This window comes from Beta vulgaris, chromosome 5, assembly GCF_026745355.1.
Source record: "Beta vulgaris subsp. vulgaris cultivar EL10 chromosome 5, EL10.2, whole genome shotgun sequence".
Taxonomy (NCBI): domain Eukaryota; kingdom Viridiplantae; phylum Streptophyta; class Magnoliopsida; order Caryophyllales; family Amaranthaceae; genus Beta; species Beta vulgaris.
Window position 1 is genome coordinate 58,536,236 of NC_079206.1, and position 18,071 is coordinate 58,554,306.

Here is an 18,071-nt window from a genome sequence, read left to right on the forward strand (position 1 = left end):
TTATTCATGGTTTGATTAATATTGATTTCTCTAATTGATTAGTGTTTTATTGTTAATCTTGCAATCTGATCATTGTCTGATTAAATATTGTTAATATCGAGTCATAGATCGAGAGATAGTACTCTTTAGGCTTACCTACAATTAGCAAATCTGATTATGTTGAGCGACCGTGCTAGCATATGTTGATTTGAGAGCGTTATAATGCCTGACCAAGGATTGACCTGTGCTCTAGATATCTGATTCATTGAACCATTGATGATATTTTGATAGATTATAGTTATAAACATGGTGAACCATTGCCCTAGATCTTTTAGTTTGATTTTCGTAATTTGATTAGTTTAGAACTTTACTATTCTTATTCTTGATCTTGTTTAGTTTCTCTATACCTTATAAACTAGATTAAAACGACCATCTCTCTGTGGATTCGACCCTACTTACCCTACTACATTGTTAGAAGGTTTTGCAGGAATTATTTTTGACAGGTGTACGACAACCTATCAGCCGTGTGTGTCACTCTTACCACCAAGCGTCTGTGAGGGAGGAGTGGCGTCGGGTCTAGCCATGGTCCTAGATTCTGAATTAGTGCCCTCTCCTCGAGCTCCTCCTTTACTTCTCTGGTCAGTAGCCATGTCATGAATATTTTCATGACTTCTGGGAGATGAGAAGCTGTCTGGAATTGAGGTACATGGGGGGGTAAAAATTCGTTGGCATCGTGATGATACATCATCATCTTCTTTGAAAGGTCGGGAAATGCACTGGGTTCGAGTATCATTGCTTTTATCTGGGCAAAAGTTATGTCCTCCACAAACTCCTCCTCCTCCTCTAGAGGAACTACATAGTCCGTGAATCCCGGGTTCATCTCCGGCATCAACGGACGAACATGGCGGTTGAAAGTTATCGGTCCCTCGTAACCTCGGTGAATGAAGTGTGGTGGTGACATCGGCGGTGACCCCGGAGACGATTGGGGGGAAAGTGGTGGAGGTGAGAGAGAGTACAAGCTGATTGTCTCCGGTATGGGGAACTCCATTCTTTTTTGGTTTAAGGATGGAAATGGTTATTGGAAGATTTGAGAGTGGTTTCTGGTTTTTTTGAAAGTTTGGGTTTTGTATTTGATCTGTGGGAGTAGTTACGGTATTTTTCAAGAGAGGGGTTGTGGTTTTTTCTTTGGGAGGAGTGGTGGTGATGGGTAGAGTGGCTGTGGCAGGGGGTAGGATATGGATTTAGGACTACTTATATAATTTGTATACAATGATTTTGATGGTTCGTTGCATAAATCAAAATTAGTTTTATACTTAAATCCGACAAACATGTAACTGATGCAAGTGACATAACCTTGTTTGTGGCGCGAGCACAATTCATATGCTTGAATAACATGTCGGGATTGTTATTATTCAAGTTCCAATATAACTTATCATGCACCCTGCATAGCTTAATTGCTTCTAATTCAATACTATTAAGGGGATGTTTCATGTTTGGCAAGGAAAATTTTAGGCTTGGAACTTGGAAACGGATTCACATAACCGTCTACTTATAAGTTGTCTGGTTAGGTTCGTTAGGACTTGGGATTATTAGGTTACTGTACGTCTCGCTTTTAACCCAAAATTTTTAAGGCAAATTGAATGACCTTATTCTGAAATTGGTTGATAGCACAGATCTTTGAAGGACCAGGCCAAGTTGCATAAGAAGCCTTGCTTAAACAGCAGTTTGCATGCAGGAAAAATCAAAAAGCAAAAAAAATGGAGATGCGGGGTATCGATCCCCGTACCTCTCGCATGCTAAGCGAGCGCTCTACCATCTGAGCTACATCCCCTGTTTGATAAAACAAGGATATTAAAATATAAAACATAGACACTACATCGCGTGTATTCGGTTAATTAGTGTGTCGATTCTTAGCTTCATATGTACTGCTGTGCTGCCCTTTCGAATCCAGCTCGTCTAATTCATGAGGCCGTCTATATCTAGCCAGAGATGAAGTTTTAACTTAGGACAATTCATGTAAAAAAAAAAGGGCGTGTTCAGCAATACCTTTTTAAATAAGATTAGATGCCAGAATAATGAATCTTAAGCAACTCCATACGTACAATGATACCTAAATACATCATATAATTGTCCTAGCAGGTAAGCTATCAGTGATCTAATTAAGTACTACAAATCATTTATTCAGCATTAACTTTGATTCATGGATTTTGATACTTATATCTTCTAGCCCAAAACAGGTAGTTCAGGAAATTCAATCCACTTAACACACACATCAACCAGTAGAACCATTCTAAGCGATAATGATTTAAGTTGCTTCCTTTAAGCCAAGGTGTATGGCCTGAAATCCTGGTGATTCGATTAACCACAGTTACTAAAACCGAGCTTAGATAATACCCAAATGCTAAGGATGCCCATGAGAAAGATGTAGCCAATGATTTCATACTACTTGGAGCCTCAGTAAAGAAAAACTCCAACAGACCAGCCAAGCTAAATAGATCTGCCGAGCCAAGAAACAAGTATTGTAGCGCGATCCAAAGAAATGTAATAGGAAGTGGTTCAGGAGAGTCTAGTAGTCCATGTTTTTCTGCAACTTTCTTTCTTTTTGTCTCCACTAGTGCAGCTACTGCCATTGAAACAATTGACATAATGAGGCCTGTACCAATTCTTTGTAGATAAGTGATGCCCATTTCAGTGTTTGTCAATTTTCTTGAGAGTGGGAGTATGATGTGGTTGTATAATGGTGCGAGTACCATGATGAAAATGACCGGAAACACTGGAAGTGATGCTGGTGGGACTGTTAAGGAACCGAGTTTTGTGTTCATTGTTGCGGCTTGTTGGACTGAGAAGGTGGAGAGTTGAGCAAGACAGCAGTTGAGCATTATGGTGGAAGCAAATACAGGGATGGTTTTAATCACAATTTTGACGTCTTCTACTTGTTTCCTTGAACAATCTAGTGTCTGATGGACTGGATTGTTGGTCACTGCTTGGTTTAGGAACTTAAGGTCAGGTGTTTCAGTTGTTTGTCCCTCTTGGGTGGTTCCGCTTGCTTCCGTATGAGGGCTTGTTTCCATGTTCATCACAGCATTGCTCGGTTTCTTTGGGAAGCACTTGTTGCAAATTGCTGCTGTGAAAACCTGATCACCATGTGAAATTGATCATAAGAGTTAGGATAATGGATTTATATATGTAGAGAAAGCATCACCATGTGAAATTGATCACTTATGTAAAAAAAAAATCAACTCTGCTAAGATACAACCTAATACCAGAAACCTTACTGAACTAGATATCCTAACAACTTTACATATAGGAATATAATACAAGACTCCTAATAAATATAATACTCCGATAAACTGTGCATGAAAAGAAGTCCCCCTAACCTTAGGGAAAACATATTATGATGGAAGTTAAAACTGACCTTAAAAATAACTGTCAAAGGGCTTCCTGCAGGAACTTTTATCCTGTAAGCAGCAGATCCAAGTAGAAAGACGGGTATAGCTAGCAATATAGTCAAAGTGGCAATTCCAAAACCCCATTGCCAGCCTATGTTATCTTCAATCCACACCACAAATGTTACAGCAATTAAACCACCACAAGAAAGACAGAATACATAGTAGTTGAAAAATGTTGATCTTTTCTTCCTTCCTCCTTTGGTACTTTCATCAAACTGCTCCGCTCCATGTGGTGGTAGCGAACCTTTAATCCCTCCTACACCAAGTGCAATCAGATAAAGACCTACGAATAGCATCGCCGCCTTGCCACTTGTGACTCCTCCGCATAATCCATCGGTGGTGTTGCTCGGAGAACACGGTGGTGGTTGCAGCGACCCTATTTGAGCTTGTATAGTGAGTAATAAAAGACCCTATATAAATGTACAATTGACATTCATATGTTAATTTTTGGACCATAAATATTGCTTTTAGTAATGATATTGATATATACTACTAGGAAGTATATATGACATAATGCATCTCAAAATACTATAACCATCTTTTTCATTCTCCATGACACATTTAATTTTACCAAATGTATTTAATTATATGAGTAGTAGAAGTAATATTAAAAGGTATTTATTACATGATAATATTTTTTATATATTAGCAAATTTAAGCAGCAAATGATGGTCTAATGGTATTAACATCATTTTCGAGGTACTGGGATTGAATCTCACCCCTTGCATAAGGGATACCCAGATCTACTATGGTTTACAGAATTACAACATTCTAGTCTTCAAAATGTACAAGTTGCTTTCATGTCGTAGTCACTTCCACAGTCCCACGTGAAGGAACATTGATTTGATGCTATTCTAATTAATTTAAATTGTCTTCACACACAAAAAAAAAATGGTAGGTATTATAGTTAAATTATGATGAAGCAGGATTATAAATTGTCTCCATCTTTTAAGATGAATTGCTCTACTCTTAGCTACTTACCAGAAATTCAATGACTGCACTAAGAAAGAACACTTGATAGGTGGTGAAGTAAGCGTCCGACAAGAAGCCACCAAGAAGTGCTAGTAGGAAGGCTGTGCCCATGAAATTTGTGACGATGATGGCTGATTTGGAGGGTGAGAAATGCATGTATTTTGACAGGTAAAGCACTAGATTACTCGCATTCGCTAAGAATGCAAGGTTCTCCATTATCTCCACAACTGATAGTTGAAAAACCACAATCAACAAAAAATTTATATAAGTTTCATGTTGATCGATCTGCAACTTCTATTATACAAGCTAAGCAAAGAATGTTGTGATAGTAATAGCTTTGGAATTAATGTTAAGAGTAAAAGCCCACATGTAAGTTAGAATAATTGTCCCACACTAAAGAAGAGTTAGAGAGAGAATGACTAGCTAATATACAGATTGGTGGATCACTCCACCTATCACCAATCGGTTTTAGGATGAAACTCTGTGAACCTTTAGTTATAGTATTAGGCTTCCTACTAAGTTTAACCGGGTCCTAGAGACTAGAGAGTCACAACTCGCACACATTAATCTATAAATCAGAATGCTATAGAGTTTTTATTGTTAGGAGTGTTTACCAAGTATTAAAGCTAGTGAATTCACGCATCAAAGATATAAACTAATAATATTTTATCTGATTTTATTTATATTAATAAATACATGAGAATACATGAGATTCCGGTATTTAATGTTAGAAGTATGTTTTTTAAACTTTCATTTGGCTTATCGCAATTAAACTCCTACGTTATTCCTTAGCAAGATAATCCTTTTCAGTTGCAGTACATTGCAAAGCTTCTAGCCTCTAGAAAAGTGTTTGACACACTCTGTGTGTGATCATGATGCATCATGCATGCACGTCCATATTTTTTGAAATTTTCATATTACAAATTTAGCGAAGGTAATAAGTGAAAGTAAGAAAGCACGAACCTAAAACGAAAAAGGCTGCAAGAATTCCGCCGTGACGGCCTTTTATGGCGGTTCTGTTTCTCCAATCTACATAGCCTTCCCATTTGCCTAGTCCGTGCGCTTCTTCCTATGTGATGTATACATGTATTGCTAAGATTAGATAAAAAGAATAACAAAGAATCAAATTTGATCAAAAGACATAATATAAGAAAATCTACCATGGACGAGAAACTTTTTGCATAAAACTGCAAGTATGATGGTTTTCACCAGTAAGGTATTTTTACTACATTGGAGGTTTGGGGTTACGCAAATATATAGCAGCATACATGAGTTATTCTTCGCTCATTTTTTATGTGAACCATAGAGAAAGATCTAGCGACTCCATGAAAAGGACTTGACATTCTAGTTCTTGGACCTTTTCGCCAACTAATGTTTGTGTTGCAAAAGTCTACACATCAACTTCAACGTTATCTCATAGAAATTTTGCTAATGGCGAAATAAAAGGGTTCAAGTATGTATAACAGTTAATTTTACGTATATTCTATGTGGGTAATTGGTGTAGGAACTAAAACTGGACGATCAATTGGAACAACTTATTTGGATAGTCGTGGCGTGAACAAACATTGCCCTAAAGTATGTACACACGGACTCTTGGCAACCAACCTCTAGAGTCACTGCTCCTCCAGTGCAGTACAGTCACGAATTCAGAACATTTTGAACAATTTCCTGAACAAAAAAAATACAGAGAACGTGCTTTAGAATTTAGCACAGAAGAATTTTTCTGTGTGTCTAAGAAGACTGATAAGGCTCCAATTTATAGAGGAAAGCCAAGATGCAAAAAACGACAACACAATCAACTAGGTGGATATTAAGGGGAAAACATAAATATTAATAACGACAAAAATCAATCAAGGATAGCAATTACGAAATCAGCGAATATATGAATGTTGATTTCCGAAAAAAAAAATAAGCAATTGAACTAAAATGTCCGAAAACCGCAAACGCGTCGCGTCTCACGCCCTCGCGCAAGCCCGGGTAGCTCCCGTGTGTAGTGACTAGTTTCTTCCCACTCAACTTTCAACAAATGTATAATGAAGAAAACTCTATATAAGGAACGAAGGGAAAATATCTTTAAACTACCAATGTAATATCGACAAGGAGCTTTTTGTTCTTATGGAGTAAGAAAACTAAGACTCCATATACTAACTCCAACAATTGGTATAGTTTATTCACGACTAAAAGACATATACGGAATTTTGATGGAGTTGAATTAAAAACACTAATTTGATCGGTTGAAATATGTCTTGATCAATTATCTGACGTTAGGATTAATAAATCATGAGGGTCTTTGTATGAAACTTTTTTTTTGGAAGAGAAATTTCATTAATTGAAGTCAAACGGCATATACAATAAGTATTAAAGAAAAACAAGATATAATTAGGCAAGATCAAATTTAATTCATTTTCGAAGAAATCAAATAATAAATCAGATCAAGCAATACAATGCAACCCCCACGTATTTGTTGAATAACGCAACTATTGATGGGGAAGCTAAGTCTATCATTTTCACATAGTTTGGGGAGAAAATTCTTGATTTAACCATGTTGATCGCATTTGAATTTCCAATACCTCGATGTTGATGGTCTTGAACTTAAACCAATACAGACAATTTCCATACCATTTTTTAAACTTTCTCATGGGAAGAGAATGAAACCAAATTAATTTCAAACCCCATGAAAGGAGAAAAAGAAAACAAATTTTGGGTAGAAAACCCTCAAAAGAGAGAGAATGGAAGATTACTAATAATAGAAGCAATAAAAACTTGAAGGAAGAAGAAGAATATGGGGTTTATCATCATCGAAAGGATGATGACAGTCCCAAACAAGAAGAAAAGGATTAGGGTTTTTTGAGAAGGAAGAGAAGAGAATGACAGGAGGAGGCTAGGGTTTTGTTGTTGTGTATGCAACTTAGTGAATTGTTTTCGTTTTAGTTTTGAGTTTAGGCCTATTTTGTTTAGGTTAGGTATTATATAAACCTTATAATTAACTTATGTCTCCTTATTCTAGAGCTGATCAACTCAGCTCGGCCTGATTTTTTGGACGGGTTTTCAACATAATTTTATAAACCGCAGTCGGGCCCTATACAACTCGTCCTTGTCCAATTTTTTTTTGGCTCGGGCTTTAGGCAAGCAAAAAATGACTTTTTAGTCTATTTTTTGTTCCAGTAGGATTTTGGCTCGAAAAGCCCGCTCATTTTGTCCCCGAAACAGTAGGATTTAGGCACAAAATTTTGGCCCGACCCAACCATTGGGCAAATTTTTTTAGGCGTGGACCGGCCCATGATCACCTCTACCCTCTTTTAAAAGATAATAAAAAAAATTTCCTTGCCATGTGGATATAGCTAATATATTGTTAGTGAACCATGTTATATCTTGTGTTAGTTGTTCTTTAATTATTCGTTGCTATACTGCATTCTTTATAACAAATTGATGACTGTTATGCCATATAAGATGATAATTTGCCAATCGGATATACAAAACACAAAGTCTTATAAAAGACGGTCTCAAGTTAGTCTTAACATGAGACATGTCAAAATCCAACAGACAAGCACTTAATCTGGTCTAAGGACAACTTTCTTCTTCATTTCTCTCTCCTCTCTTGAAAACTCACAACTTCCCCTTTCTCTCTCCTCTTCTTCTTCTTCCATTTTTACTTCGCTGATACATTCTTTCTTACCTTCCCCAATCTCCTCCAACATCCTCCTCGATTTCGCCCTTTTTCCTTTTCTAATTTCTTCCAAATTCACCGCTCTTTCTCTTTTTATTCCTTTCAAGAAGTATTCTTGGTTGAAGAAAATGATCATAAACAAACTCTGAGAATTAAGGTTGTGGAATTAAAGATATCAAAAGGTAATTAAATCTACACCCCACTTTCAAATGTTTTTAAACGTTTGAGTTTTAGTTACTAGAAGATGGTGGGTTTTGTTATAGTGTAGTGGGTTGATTTTTATTAGTGTTCAGGTGGTGGTTTCTAGGTCATATGGTGTGTGAGTGGTGAGGTTGGTTAGTGGGGTTCACTGGTGGAATTTTTCAGATGGGTGAGTTGATTTTCGGGTGAAAGGTGAATTTGTGGGGGAAGATTTTGTCATTCTGAAGTTATAGTTATTGTTATAGCCTAAAAATCAACGGCTATAAGTGGGACATGTGGCCTCATTTTGTCCCTACACGTGGCCCTTTCCTGCTGCAGAAAAGTACATGGTCCAAAAGGGTGCATGGCCTAAAGTACACCTTTCTGACTAAAGGGAGTTGTACTTAGCCCTTCTTCTGGCCCAATCTGTACTTAGGCCCATCATTTACAAGGGACATCTTTATAGAATGGATGATGTGTACTCTCCAATCAATGATCGCCATGTGTCAATAAAACTATTGCTCAACCAATTAGATGCTCTCAAATTAGGGTGACATCAAGGTTCAACAGTCACTTCAAACACTATAAATAGTCTTTGCAATCAAGGGAAAGGTACTTTTTTCATAGCAGTGTACTGTTATTCTGCCATAAATTCTCTCTCTCTACTTTCTCTCTTTAAAAGTTTCTTTTCTGCCCCTGATACTTGACTTAAGTTTCGGAGGGTGAAATGTCACCCAAACCTCCAGGGTGGGTCCCTTTTTGCAGGTCTGAAGGTGGAGCTCAGGTTCAGGCTTTGGGTCCAGACATTGTTGCACAAGTCTCTTATTATAGAACCTACTATTGGGGATATAGTAGTATTTATTTACGAGTTTAGCACTACGTAACAGTTATAGTTTCCAATTAGTTAAAAAATTTTAATAATTAGTTGCATATTTTTGACTCTTAGTTATGGTTTTATGATTCATAGTTAGTTTTTGCTTAATAGTTATGAAATTTGGATACTTATGATTTTTATTATTATTATATGTATGGTTTTATGGTTGATAGTTGTGATTCTGGCTATTAGTTATTGGTTTCTGATAAATAGTTATGATATTTGGATATTTATTATTATTGTTTTTTACATTAGTTATGACTTTTTGTTTTTTAGTTCCGATTTTATGGCTAATAAGTTTAGTCTAGAAAATAACTGAAAGATTATAATTATAGCATATGAATAATTATCTATTAATTTTATGAGTGACAATGATGAATAGTTTTACGGTTATAGTTTTGATATTTGGTAAACAATTATTATACTTTGAGTGTTGATAGTATGGACGGTCAAAAGTTATGATTTTAAGGTTATTAATTTTATTTATTTGTATGCATTAGTAAATATTATAAAGTTATGATTTTAAGGTTATTAATTTTATTTATTTGTATGCATTAGTAAACATTATTTTTGCATTGGTTATTTAAGGTTGGCATAACTAATGCAAAAATGCGATAGTTATTTAAGAAAGAGAGAATTATTGCGTTAGTTTTTTTTGAAAAAGAGAGAATTATTTATGCGTGATACTGAAATTATGGCCAATAAAATGCATTATAATATTATTTTTATGATATAACTATTATATTTCAGAGCTTAACTAATATAATTCGGCGTTTAACTAATATAATTCAGCGCTTAACTACTTTACTTCAGCGCTTAACTATTTCACCCAGAAGCAATTTAAGGCTATCATAACTAATAGGTGCAAGCGCTTAACTAATTCTACTGCTGTTTGATCTACGCGCGTGATATTAGCATGACATCAGTAGTCTCACGTTAACACTAACGTGAGATCGTCTCTCAAAACATAGACTCTATAGAAAATAAGATTAGTCAATCCAATTCTAAGTAATGATCACCCTTGCGTCAGATAATATTCCCAGCTCTTTGATACATTAGCCATAACTCATAAGTCATAAGGGATCGAGAATGATGGATAGTGTAATTAGTCATCTTAACCTAATTGATACTCCCTCTGTTTTTTTTTATCTTTCTCACTTTCCATTTACACATCTTCCAATGCACATTTTTGAACTTAAATATCTTTCATTATATATTAGTAAAAATTATAACGATTGAATATTAATAATGTACTAATTGAGACGAATCAAACAAGATCCCACATGACTATATTTTTTCTTATAGATTGAAAAAAATTGAGAAGATTCTCTCTAAGTATGAATAGTGTCAAGATTCTAAGTGAGAATGATAAAAAAAAAAAGAGAGGGAGTATAATTTTTGTGTTTCTCTTTGTCAAAAGATTTAGGTATTATCCTATGCTATATAATTAGATCGGAGCATACTAGAAACTGGTAAGGAAAAAAAGATCGTGTAAGCTTAATGGAGAATCACGTTGTCCCACCCATTCGGAACATGTTGATCTAAAATCCCATCAAGTGGGAGCTTTTTATCTATTTCGAGATAAGTTGATTTGCAAAAGAAGGAAATGTGTACATGCTTCCTATAGGTTCTAAGGTAATTGACTAAAAGGGAATCATACATCTATTTTTCTTAATTAAAAATATTTACATCTCTATTAAACTTTTTTCATTAGAATTTAGACAATTTCGCTTGTACTCTTGTCAACCACAATTTTACCATGAAAATCTTTAATTACGAGGAATTGAAAAAAAATTCACCAGGTACCCCTATGGTTTTTCAAAATTCATGAGATACCCCTACTTTTTAAAAAAATGCACCAGGTACCTTTTTGGGGTAAAATGTATAAAATACCCTTAATGACTAACGGTGTCAAGAATCTGTTAGTCATTAGGGTTACAAAAATTAGAGCATTATAGAAACAAATTATGGCAACAAAATTTTGAATTGTTGATAGATAGAAACATATATTATTTATTTGTTACCTATTATAAAGTGACGCTTTTTACTCTAATTTTTCAACAAATAAAAGCAACATATTTTTGATTTGTTGCTATTGGAAACTAGTTGTTTTACTATTTGTTGCTAGATAGCATCACATTTTCAATTTGTTGTCATATAACAACAAACTACGACAACAAATATTTGGTTTGTTGTCATTAGAAACAATTAATTTTGTTATTTGTTGTTCGATGGCATCACATTGGCAATTTGTTGTCATTTAGCAACAAATTAGACAACCAACTGTGGCTCTGTTGACATTAGGAAAAACTAATTTTACTAACTGTTACTAGATGGCATCATATTTCCAATTTGTTGCTAAATGGCAACAAATTACGATAACCAATATTTCATTCGTTGATCACATTAGAAACAATTAATTTTATGATTTCTTGATAGATGACATCATATTTTCATTATTTTGCTATTTAGAAACAAATATGGAAATAGATATTTGATTTGTTATCGTTGAAACAATATATGTTATTATTTGTTGCTTAAATAACATCAGTTTTTCCTTAAAATATGTCCCACATTGAAGAAAGATTAGCCAAATTACCACTTTATATGTCAAGAAGTTTCATACACTATTATCATTTTCTATTAGTATCAGTATGCACATATCATTCGGAATTGTAAGTGGACTGACTCTCCTTCTCTTTATTGATTTGCATAAATGTATTTATCAAATCATAAAACAATTAACAAAAATATAAGGTTAACCTACGTTGTATGAAGAGTGCATTAGTCAAAGTGTAACTCTATAACAATTAAAAATTTGTTTCTATTTTTAGCAACAGATATCAATAATTTGTTACTAGTGTCTAGATATTAGCAACAATCATTTATAACTCGTTACTAGAGTTGGCAACAAATGCGCCAAATATAGAAACCAACATGGCAACAATATTTCAATGGATGCTATATGACAACGAAAATGTTTCAGATTTTGTAGCTAAAATCATATGGAAACAAGCCTTTTAGCAACACTTATTTTTTGTTTCCAATTTGTTGCTAAAGCAAGTTAGCAACAAATTTCTCATGAATAGCAACAATTTTTTACTGTTGCTGAATTGATTTATTTTTGTAGTGATAATTAACCCCTCTAATCCTAATTAACTAACTAAATCATAACTTCTAACCCTACCCTAACCCCATAACTCCAAACCCTAACCTCCACCACCCAACCACCACCATCTCCCTTCCCCATCCCCTTCCTCACCCCCTGCAGCAGCCCCCCTCCCCCGTCGATTTTCCCAACCCACATCCACCCTCGCAGTAGCCCCTTTCCCCCGTCGATTTCCCCACTCCTCCCACCATCCCTCAGCCACCCTACTTCCCGAAACCCACCTCCCCAGCCCACCGTAAAACCACCCTATTTCTCAAAACCTCACCCCACACCAGATCGTCATCACCGGATCACCTATCGCCGCTCATCACCCCAGACCACGACCAACGAGCATTGGTGACAAGCCGACCACACCTTCGAAATCAATTTTTGAAGTCAAATTTTGAAATCATTTTCGAAATCAGTTTTTGAAAAAAGGATATCAATGACGAAGGAGGAGAGAGAGATTGAGACCTCTAACAACAGTAGCAGGCCATTGACTGGGATGAGGGTATTCGACGAGAGTGGGGTGGGTGGGGTGGGGAGGGGGAATTCGACAAGGGTGGTGGGGGAGGGGTAGGGGGATGTGTGAGTGGGGGAGGGTGGGGGAATGTGGTGGTTGGGTGGTTAAAGTTGGGGTTAGGTGTTAAGGGATTAGGATTAGGGCTTAAGGGTTAGGGTTAGAGGGTTAATTAGGATTAGAGGATTAATTAGGGTTAATGACTAACATAAACTTAACACCGTTAGTCATTAAGGGCATTTCGTGAATTTTATTGAAATAGTAAGGGTACCTGGTGCATTTTTTTAAAAGTAGGGGTACCCCATGAATTTTGAAAAACCACAGGGGTACCTAGTGAAAAAGTCGTAAATATAATCAAAAATTGGTATTTCGAAATATGTGCATATTGAGACTAATCTAAAAAGTTTTCAGAAGATTATATTTTTCCTTATGCATAAATCACAAATAATAATCAAAGTGAAATATGTGATCAAATTAAGTTCAAAATGTATCGCTTAAGAAGATATGAAAGGGGCCGGGTAATTAAGTAGAAAATATTTTATATATGCAAGCAATGTATATCATATATATGTGGTACAACCAACTATTAATTAACCAATCAAATAATTAGGTAATTTTTCTTATAAAATAAAATTTTCCAAACCAAACCAAACCCGCCTCGAATCTGAGATGATTACATTGTCAAGTGGTGTACCCGTAGAAAAACTTTCGAGGAGAAGTTCGGAAGCATTCAAGCATAATGTAATTTCTGCCATATTTACAAGGAACAATGGAGTATTAAGTTGGTAGAAACACCAATATTTTACAACTAGGTTTGGCAATTCAATCTGTTTTTATTATTTGAGTTCAACTCTATCCAACCGGAAAAAATCTAATCCGAATCCTTAAATATGAAAATTTGATCCAAATTTTATAGGAGGTGGACTTAGTAATATTTGAAAATCTCACCTGAGTCCGATAACTACTACCACCTTATTATGTTTGTATCTTTAGAAAAACTAGTAGAATATATTAATATTATGTTCTAAAACTCTGATTTTTGTAATCTTAACTGATAAAATAGTTTGAATCTGACGTAAACCAACATCCAATAATCTAATAAGATTCGATATATAGATAAGATCTAAATCGAAAGCCGACATAAATCCGAACAAAGATAGTCGAATATAAATTTGTAAAATCTGACTAGATTTGAGCCATTCTCATTCCCATTACAACACAATACATTGTACACAAATTTAGGATCCAAAGCAAAGGACGAGTTAATTTTTTCTATCTCAGAGGAGTCTGTATCCTCTAAAGTATTAATAAAATTCTACAAAATCGATAGAGTTGTATCTGAAACATATATTTTATAATCAATGGCTCATACAAATGGGAACTGGAAAGGAAAAAGTTAGGGGGTTGATTTTGATGAGAAAAATAAGGGGATTTTGGAAAGCTAATAAATGAGTCATTGATTTTATATTTAATGGTTAATATTTTGCTCAAACTCTATCTTGTAATGTTTTTTTTTTTTTTTTTTGATACGAAGAAAAAAACCTTAAGCTATCCTCCTCGATGAGGAGGCCAATCTAAAACATCATTGTGGATTAGTAGAAAAAAATCAATACAATAGGGGGAGACCAAAAAAGCACACTCAAGAAGGAATGACCCTTATACGTCATAAAATCCGAACCACGGTTGGCCTCTCTAAAACAATGTTATATAATTATATCATCAAATCAGTCTAAAAAAACTATCCTATAAAGTTATTTTAGAACTATAAAGATCCAAACACATCCGAGAGAAAGTTGGTATGCAGTGTGAGTCTAAAAAAACTATCCTATAAAGTTATTTTAGAACTATAAAGATCCAAACACATCCGAGAGAAAGTTGGTATGCAGTGTGACTTAAAGGGTGGGGAAGTATTTCGTGGTGCTAGTTGATTGCCTTGGGAGGATGGATGGGTGATGTTGGACATGTCAGCTAAATTTTCGCAGCAAAGAAATTTGAGGTGATCATAATTCATGAGGTTGTGAGTTGAGATGTATAAAGACAAATGCAAGTGGGCATGAGCTTAAATGCTCCGAAAAAAATATTTGCGACTTTATATGACCTCTTCACTTTAGATAAGGTAAGGTGACTTAATCTGAATTTTAGTATTTGATCTATTCTAGTACTATAATTCTATAGTTTGAGTGAACTTCAATCATATTTTTACACCAAGTCATAAAGGAAAATATGTTAATGTAGGATATTATTGGATTCGTTTTGACATGTAGTTTCTCAAAATCTAATTCTCGTAACTTTTACTAATATGAAATTAAATATGTTTGGTACTAATGGAATTAAAAAGGTCTAAGATCTACTATGAATTAGTTCGGTTCGGTTCGGTTGTTACTCTTTCAATCATATTAATCACACCACATCCTCGTGCATAGAGTTTTAGGAAGCAGATAAAGTGTGATATAAGTTGCATTATTCTAATGTTAAAGTTAATTTGATTGAAGATAGTGCAGTTTTATATTACGAGTAAAATATGTTGGTCATCTAATAATTAGGAATGGGTGTGTTATTATTTCATTATTGTTTCATCATTTTCAATAAAAGTGTGGGGTATAGTTGTATATTGAGAAATAACAAAAATTTAGTGAGTCCATGTCCAAAATGAAAGTGTTACATTAACATGGGGCAGTCGAATATGAAACATGTTGTAATTAATTTGGGACTAAGAAGTATAACAATAAGTAACAAGTTTTCAAAACGAAGTGAATTAAGAGAACATAGCTTTAATATTTTTTTTTTACATGGTCTTCAAAATAAAATAAATTTTAAAAAAAAGAAATGGTTAGTTAATAATTTATCGAGCTACACAACTACCATCTACAATTTATAGGAAAGAAAACTGCTTAGAAACTACAACTTCCAATATTTTTGCCAATCACGACTTTACATACTGTTTTCACCACACAAAAAAAACAAACTTTACATTCTGTCAACAGAGCTCATAAATAATAACTTACAAATGTTAAGTGCATATTGTTCCTGAGAACACAACATAAGTCCAATCTTTATTAGAGGCAATTTTTAACAGACCCATCGCTAGATTAGCCAATTAGCTAGTGTCACGATTTAAATAATTTTACCCCAAAAATTATTTAAAGCATATATAATATAAGTCCAAAAATGGCTTCATATACTTTTTTATAAATTTAATTATTATATTCTAGAAAAAAAATATTCTCTCCGTCCTATAAAACTTTTTGGAATAATTTATTATAATAATGCAACATTTTGCTGATTTATGGTTTTTAATTTTCACCAAGTACTATTGAGGTTTCACAATATTCACCTGGTACGCTCGTGTTTTCAACAATTCACCTGGTTCCCCTGAGGTTTTGAAAAATACATAGCTTGACCTTGCCGTTAAGTTTCCGTTACACACTTTATTCATCATTTACCCCTTTGGTTTGTGAGAATTTAGAATTCAACGATTGCCAACATTTTCACTCTTTCTCCACCACAACAGCACCAACACCACCACCCTCCTCCCACTGCTGCATCACCACTAAAACTACACCCTCCACTCTTTGCTTCGCCAGCGCCTATGGCTCCAACTGGATTTCCTTCTCTCACTTTGCCTTCATTTTGCTCTGTTCAATTTTTTCGCTGTTGATCCCAACCCCGTTGAAGTGTTTGAATCCTAACCACCTCATCCCCCTCCCTTCCACCATCCCCCACCCCTCCCCCTCCCCTCCTCTCCCCTCCCCTCCCCTCCCATCCATCGCCGCAACCCTCCTCCCCTTCCCTTCTATTTCTCTCCCCGATGCACTCACTCATGCGCACCACCAAAACGCCATCCTAGCCCAACCCCTACCCCTCCCCATCAATTTCTTTCCCCAACACACCACCAAAACAAAACAACAATAGCAGCAATGACCAAAAAACAACATCAGCAGCGACGAGAGAGGGGGAGAGAGAGAAACGCCACTGTGAGAGAGACAAATGTCGGTGTGAGCTCTCTCAAATGTACCAGGGCCTTGAGGATTTCATTCAAACTTGTGACCATTGAAAAGCACCATTGAAAAGGAGCAGTAGGTTAGGGTCTGGATGGCGGTGCTGGGTTGACGGTGAGGTGGGGTCGGGGCTGGGGTTGGGGATGGATGGCGGTGCTGGGTTGACGACTGCTGGGGTCGAGTTTGTGGTGTTGCCGCTGTTGGGTGGGGTTGCAGGGGTGGAGTGAGGGGAGGTGGTGGGGTTTGGGTAGTTAGGACATTAGGGTGTGGGGTCAGGTAGTGGGGTTAGGGGTTAGGGAGAGAGATAGGTTGAATAGGATTTAAAGTTATTAATTAGGTTTAGTTAGAGTTAATTAGGATTGATTAGTATTAGTTAGGTTAGTTAGGGGTTAATTTGGTTGATTTAGCCTTAATGACTAACGAAGTTGATGGTCGTTATTTAAGGTATTCTAATGATTTTTCAAAACATCAGGGGCACCAGGTACAATCATTGAAAATGGGAGGATATCAGGTGAATATTGTGAAACCTTAAGGGTACCTAGTGGAAAAACGGTTAAAGAAATGGTTAATCCTATAATCGAGTATTAACACATTGAATTTAAGGTATGAAGTACGGTTGCTAAGATAATCAGGATATATGTGATCATGGAACCTGCTGGCTTTGGCCAACAGAAGTGCCCACTGTCGGGCCAAAGCCTTGGGACAAGCTTTGGACCGAAATTCCCGCACCAAAACCACCTATTTTGGAGCGGGTCATTTTTGGGTCAACCAAAATTTAGCCTATTTTTCCAAATTCGTGTTTCTCGTGGCTCCGTCTTTTTACCCCAAAATTCAAGTCGAGCCCAAACCATGGAGCGAAAAACTGTGCCTTAAACCCGCCCATTTTCAGGTCGGACATATGTTGATCACCTCTAATTCAGAATTAATAATTGTAACAAGCATCTAAGAATATGATCTTTCAATTCTAATTCCTATTAGAAAATTAATTAATTTTTTATATTGGCCAATTACAAGAATCATACTATTTAAACTTATCAATTGATACTACTCAAAACCCTAATTTATAAACCAATCAATTTTAATCATGGTATAAACATGGCTTTTCTACTCACTCATAATTGAAATAACTAAAGCAAAATCAATAGTTAACCTAGAATTTATGCTTGAGAAATAATAAAAATGATATTAATAATCGACGATAATAAAGAAAAAGATAATGAATAACAAATATTCATAAAGGAGAAACAATGAAAAAATCCTCAAGAAGTTGAATTAATCACTAGC

The 18,071-nt window shown here is 35.5% G+C and overlaps 1 protein-coding gene and 1 non-coding gene across 2 annotated transcripts; both read right to left on the minus strand.

Moving 5' to 3' along the window:
- Positions 1-1,737: 1,737 nt before the first annotated feature.
- On the minus strand, positions 1,738-1,810 carry TRNAA-AGC (transfer RNA alanine (anticodon AGC)). The gene has a single exon. It is a non-coding gene; the product is annotated as a tRNA-Ala (tRNA).
- A 202-nt stretch (positions 1,811-2,012) lies between these two features.
- Positions 2,013-5,658, minus strand: LOC104894112 (protein NRT1/ PTR FAMILY 4.6). Its single transcript, XM_010680282.4, has 5 exons — positions 5,561-5,658; positions 5,364-5,469; positions 4,410-4,627; positions 3,395-3,838; positions 2,013-3,113 (listed from the first exon to the last, which is right to left on the minus strand). The coding sequence occupies exons 1-5, from the start codon at positions 5,561-5,563 to the stop codon at positions 2,178-2,180; spliced, it is 1,707 nt and encodes a 568-aa protein (XP_010678584.2). The 5' UTR covers positions 5,564-5,658; the 3' UTR covers positions 2,013-2,177.
- Between the last annotated feature and the right edge of the window lie 12,413 nt (positions 5,659-18,071).

Coding starts and splice junctions, on each gene's coding strand:
- LOC104894112 (XM_010680282.4), bottom strand. Junction 3,839..4,409: donor GTGCAGTCATTGAATTTCTG/GTAAGTAGCTAA, acceptor ACATTTATATAG/GGTCTTTTATTACTCACTAT. Junction 3,114..3,394: donor CTTTGACAGTTATTTTTAAG/GTCAGTTTTAAC, acceptor CATGGTGATCAG/GTTTTCACAGCAGCAATTTG.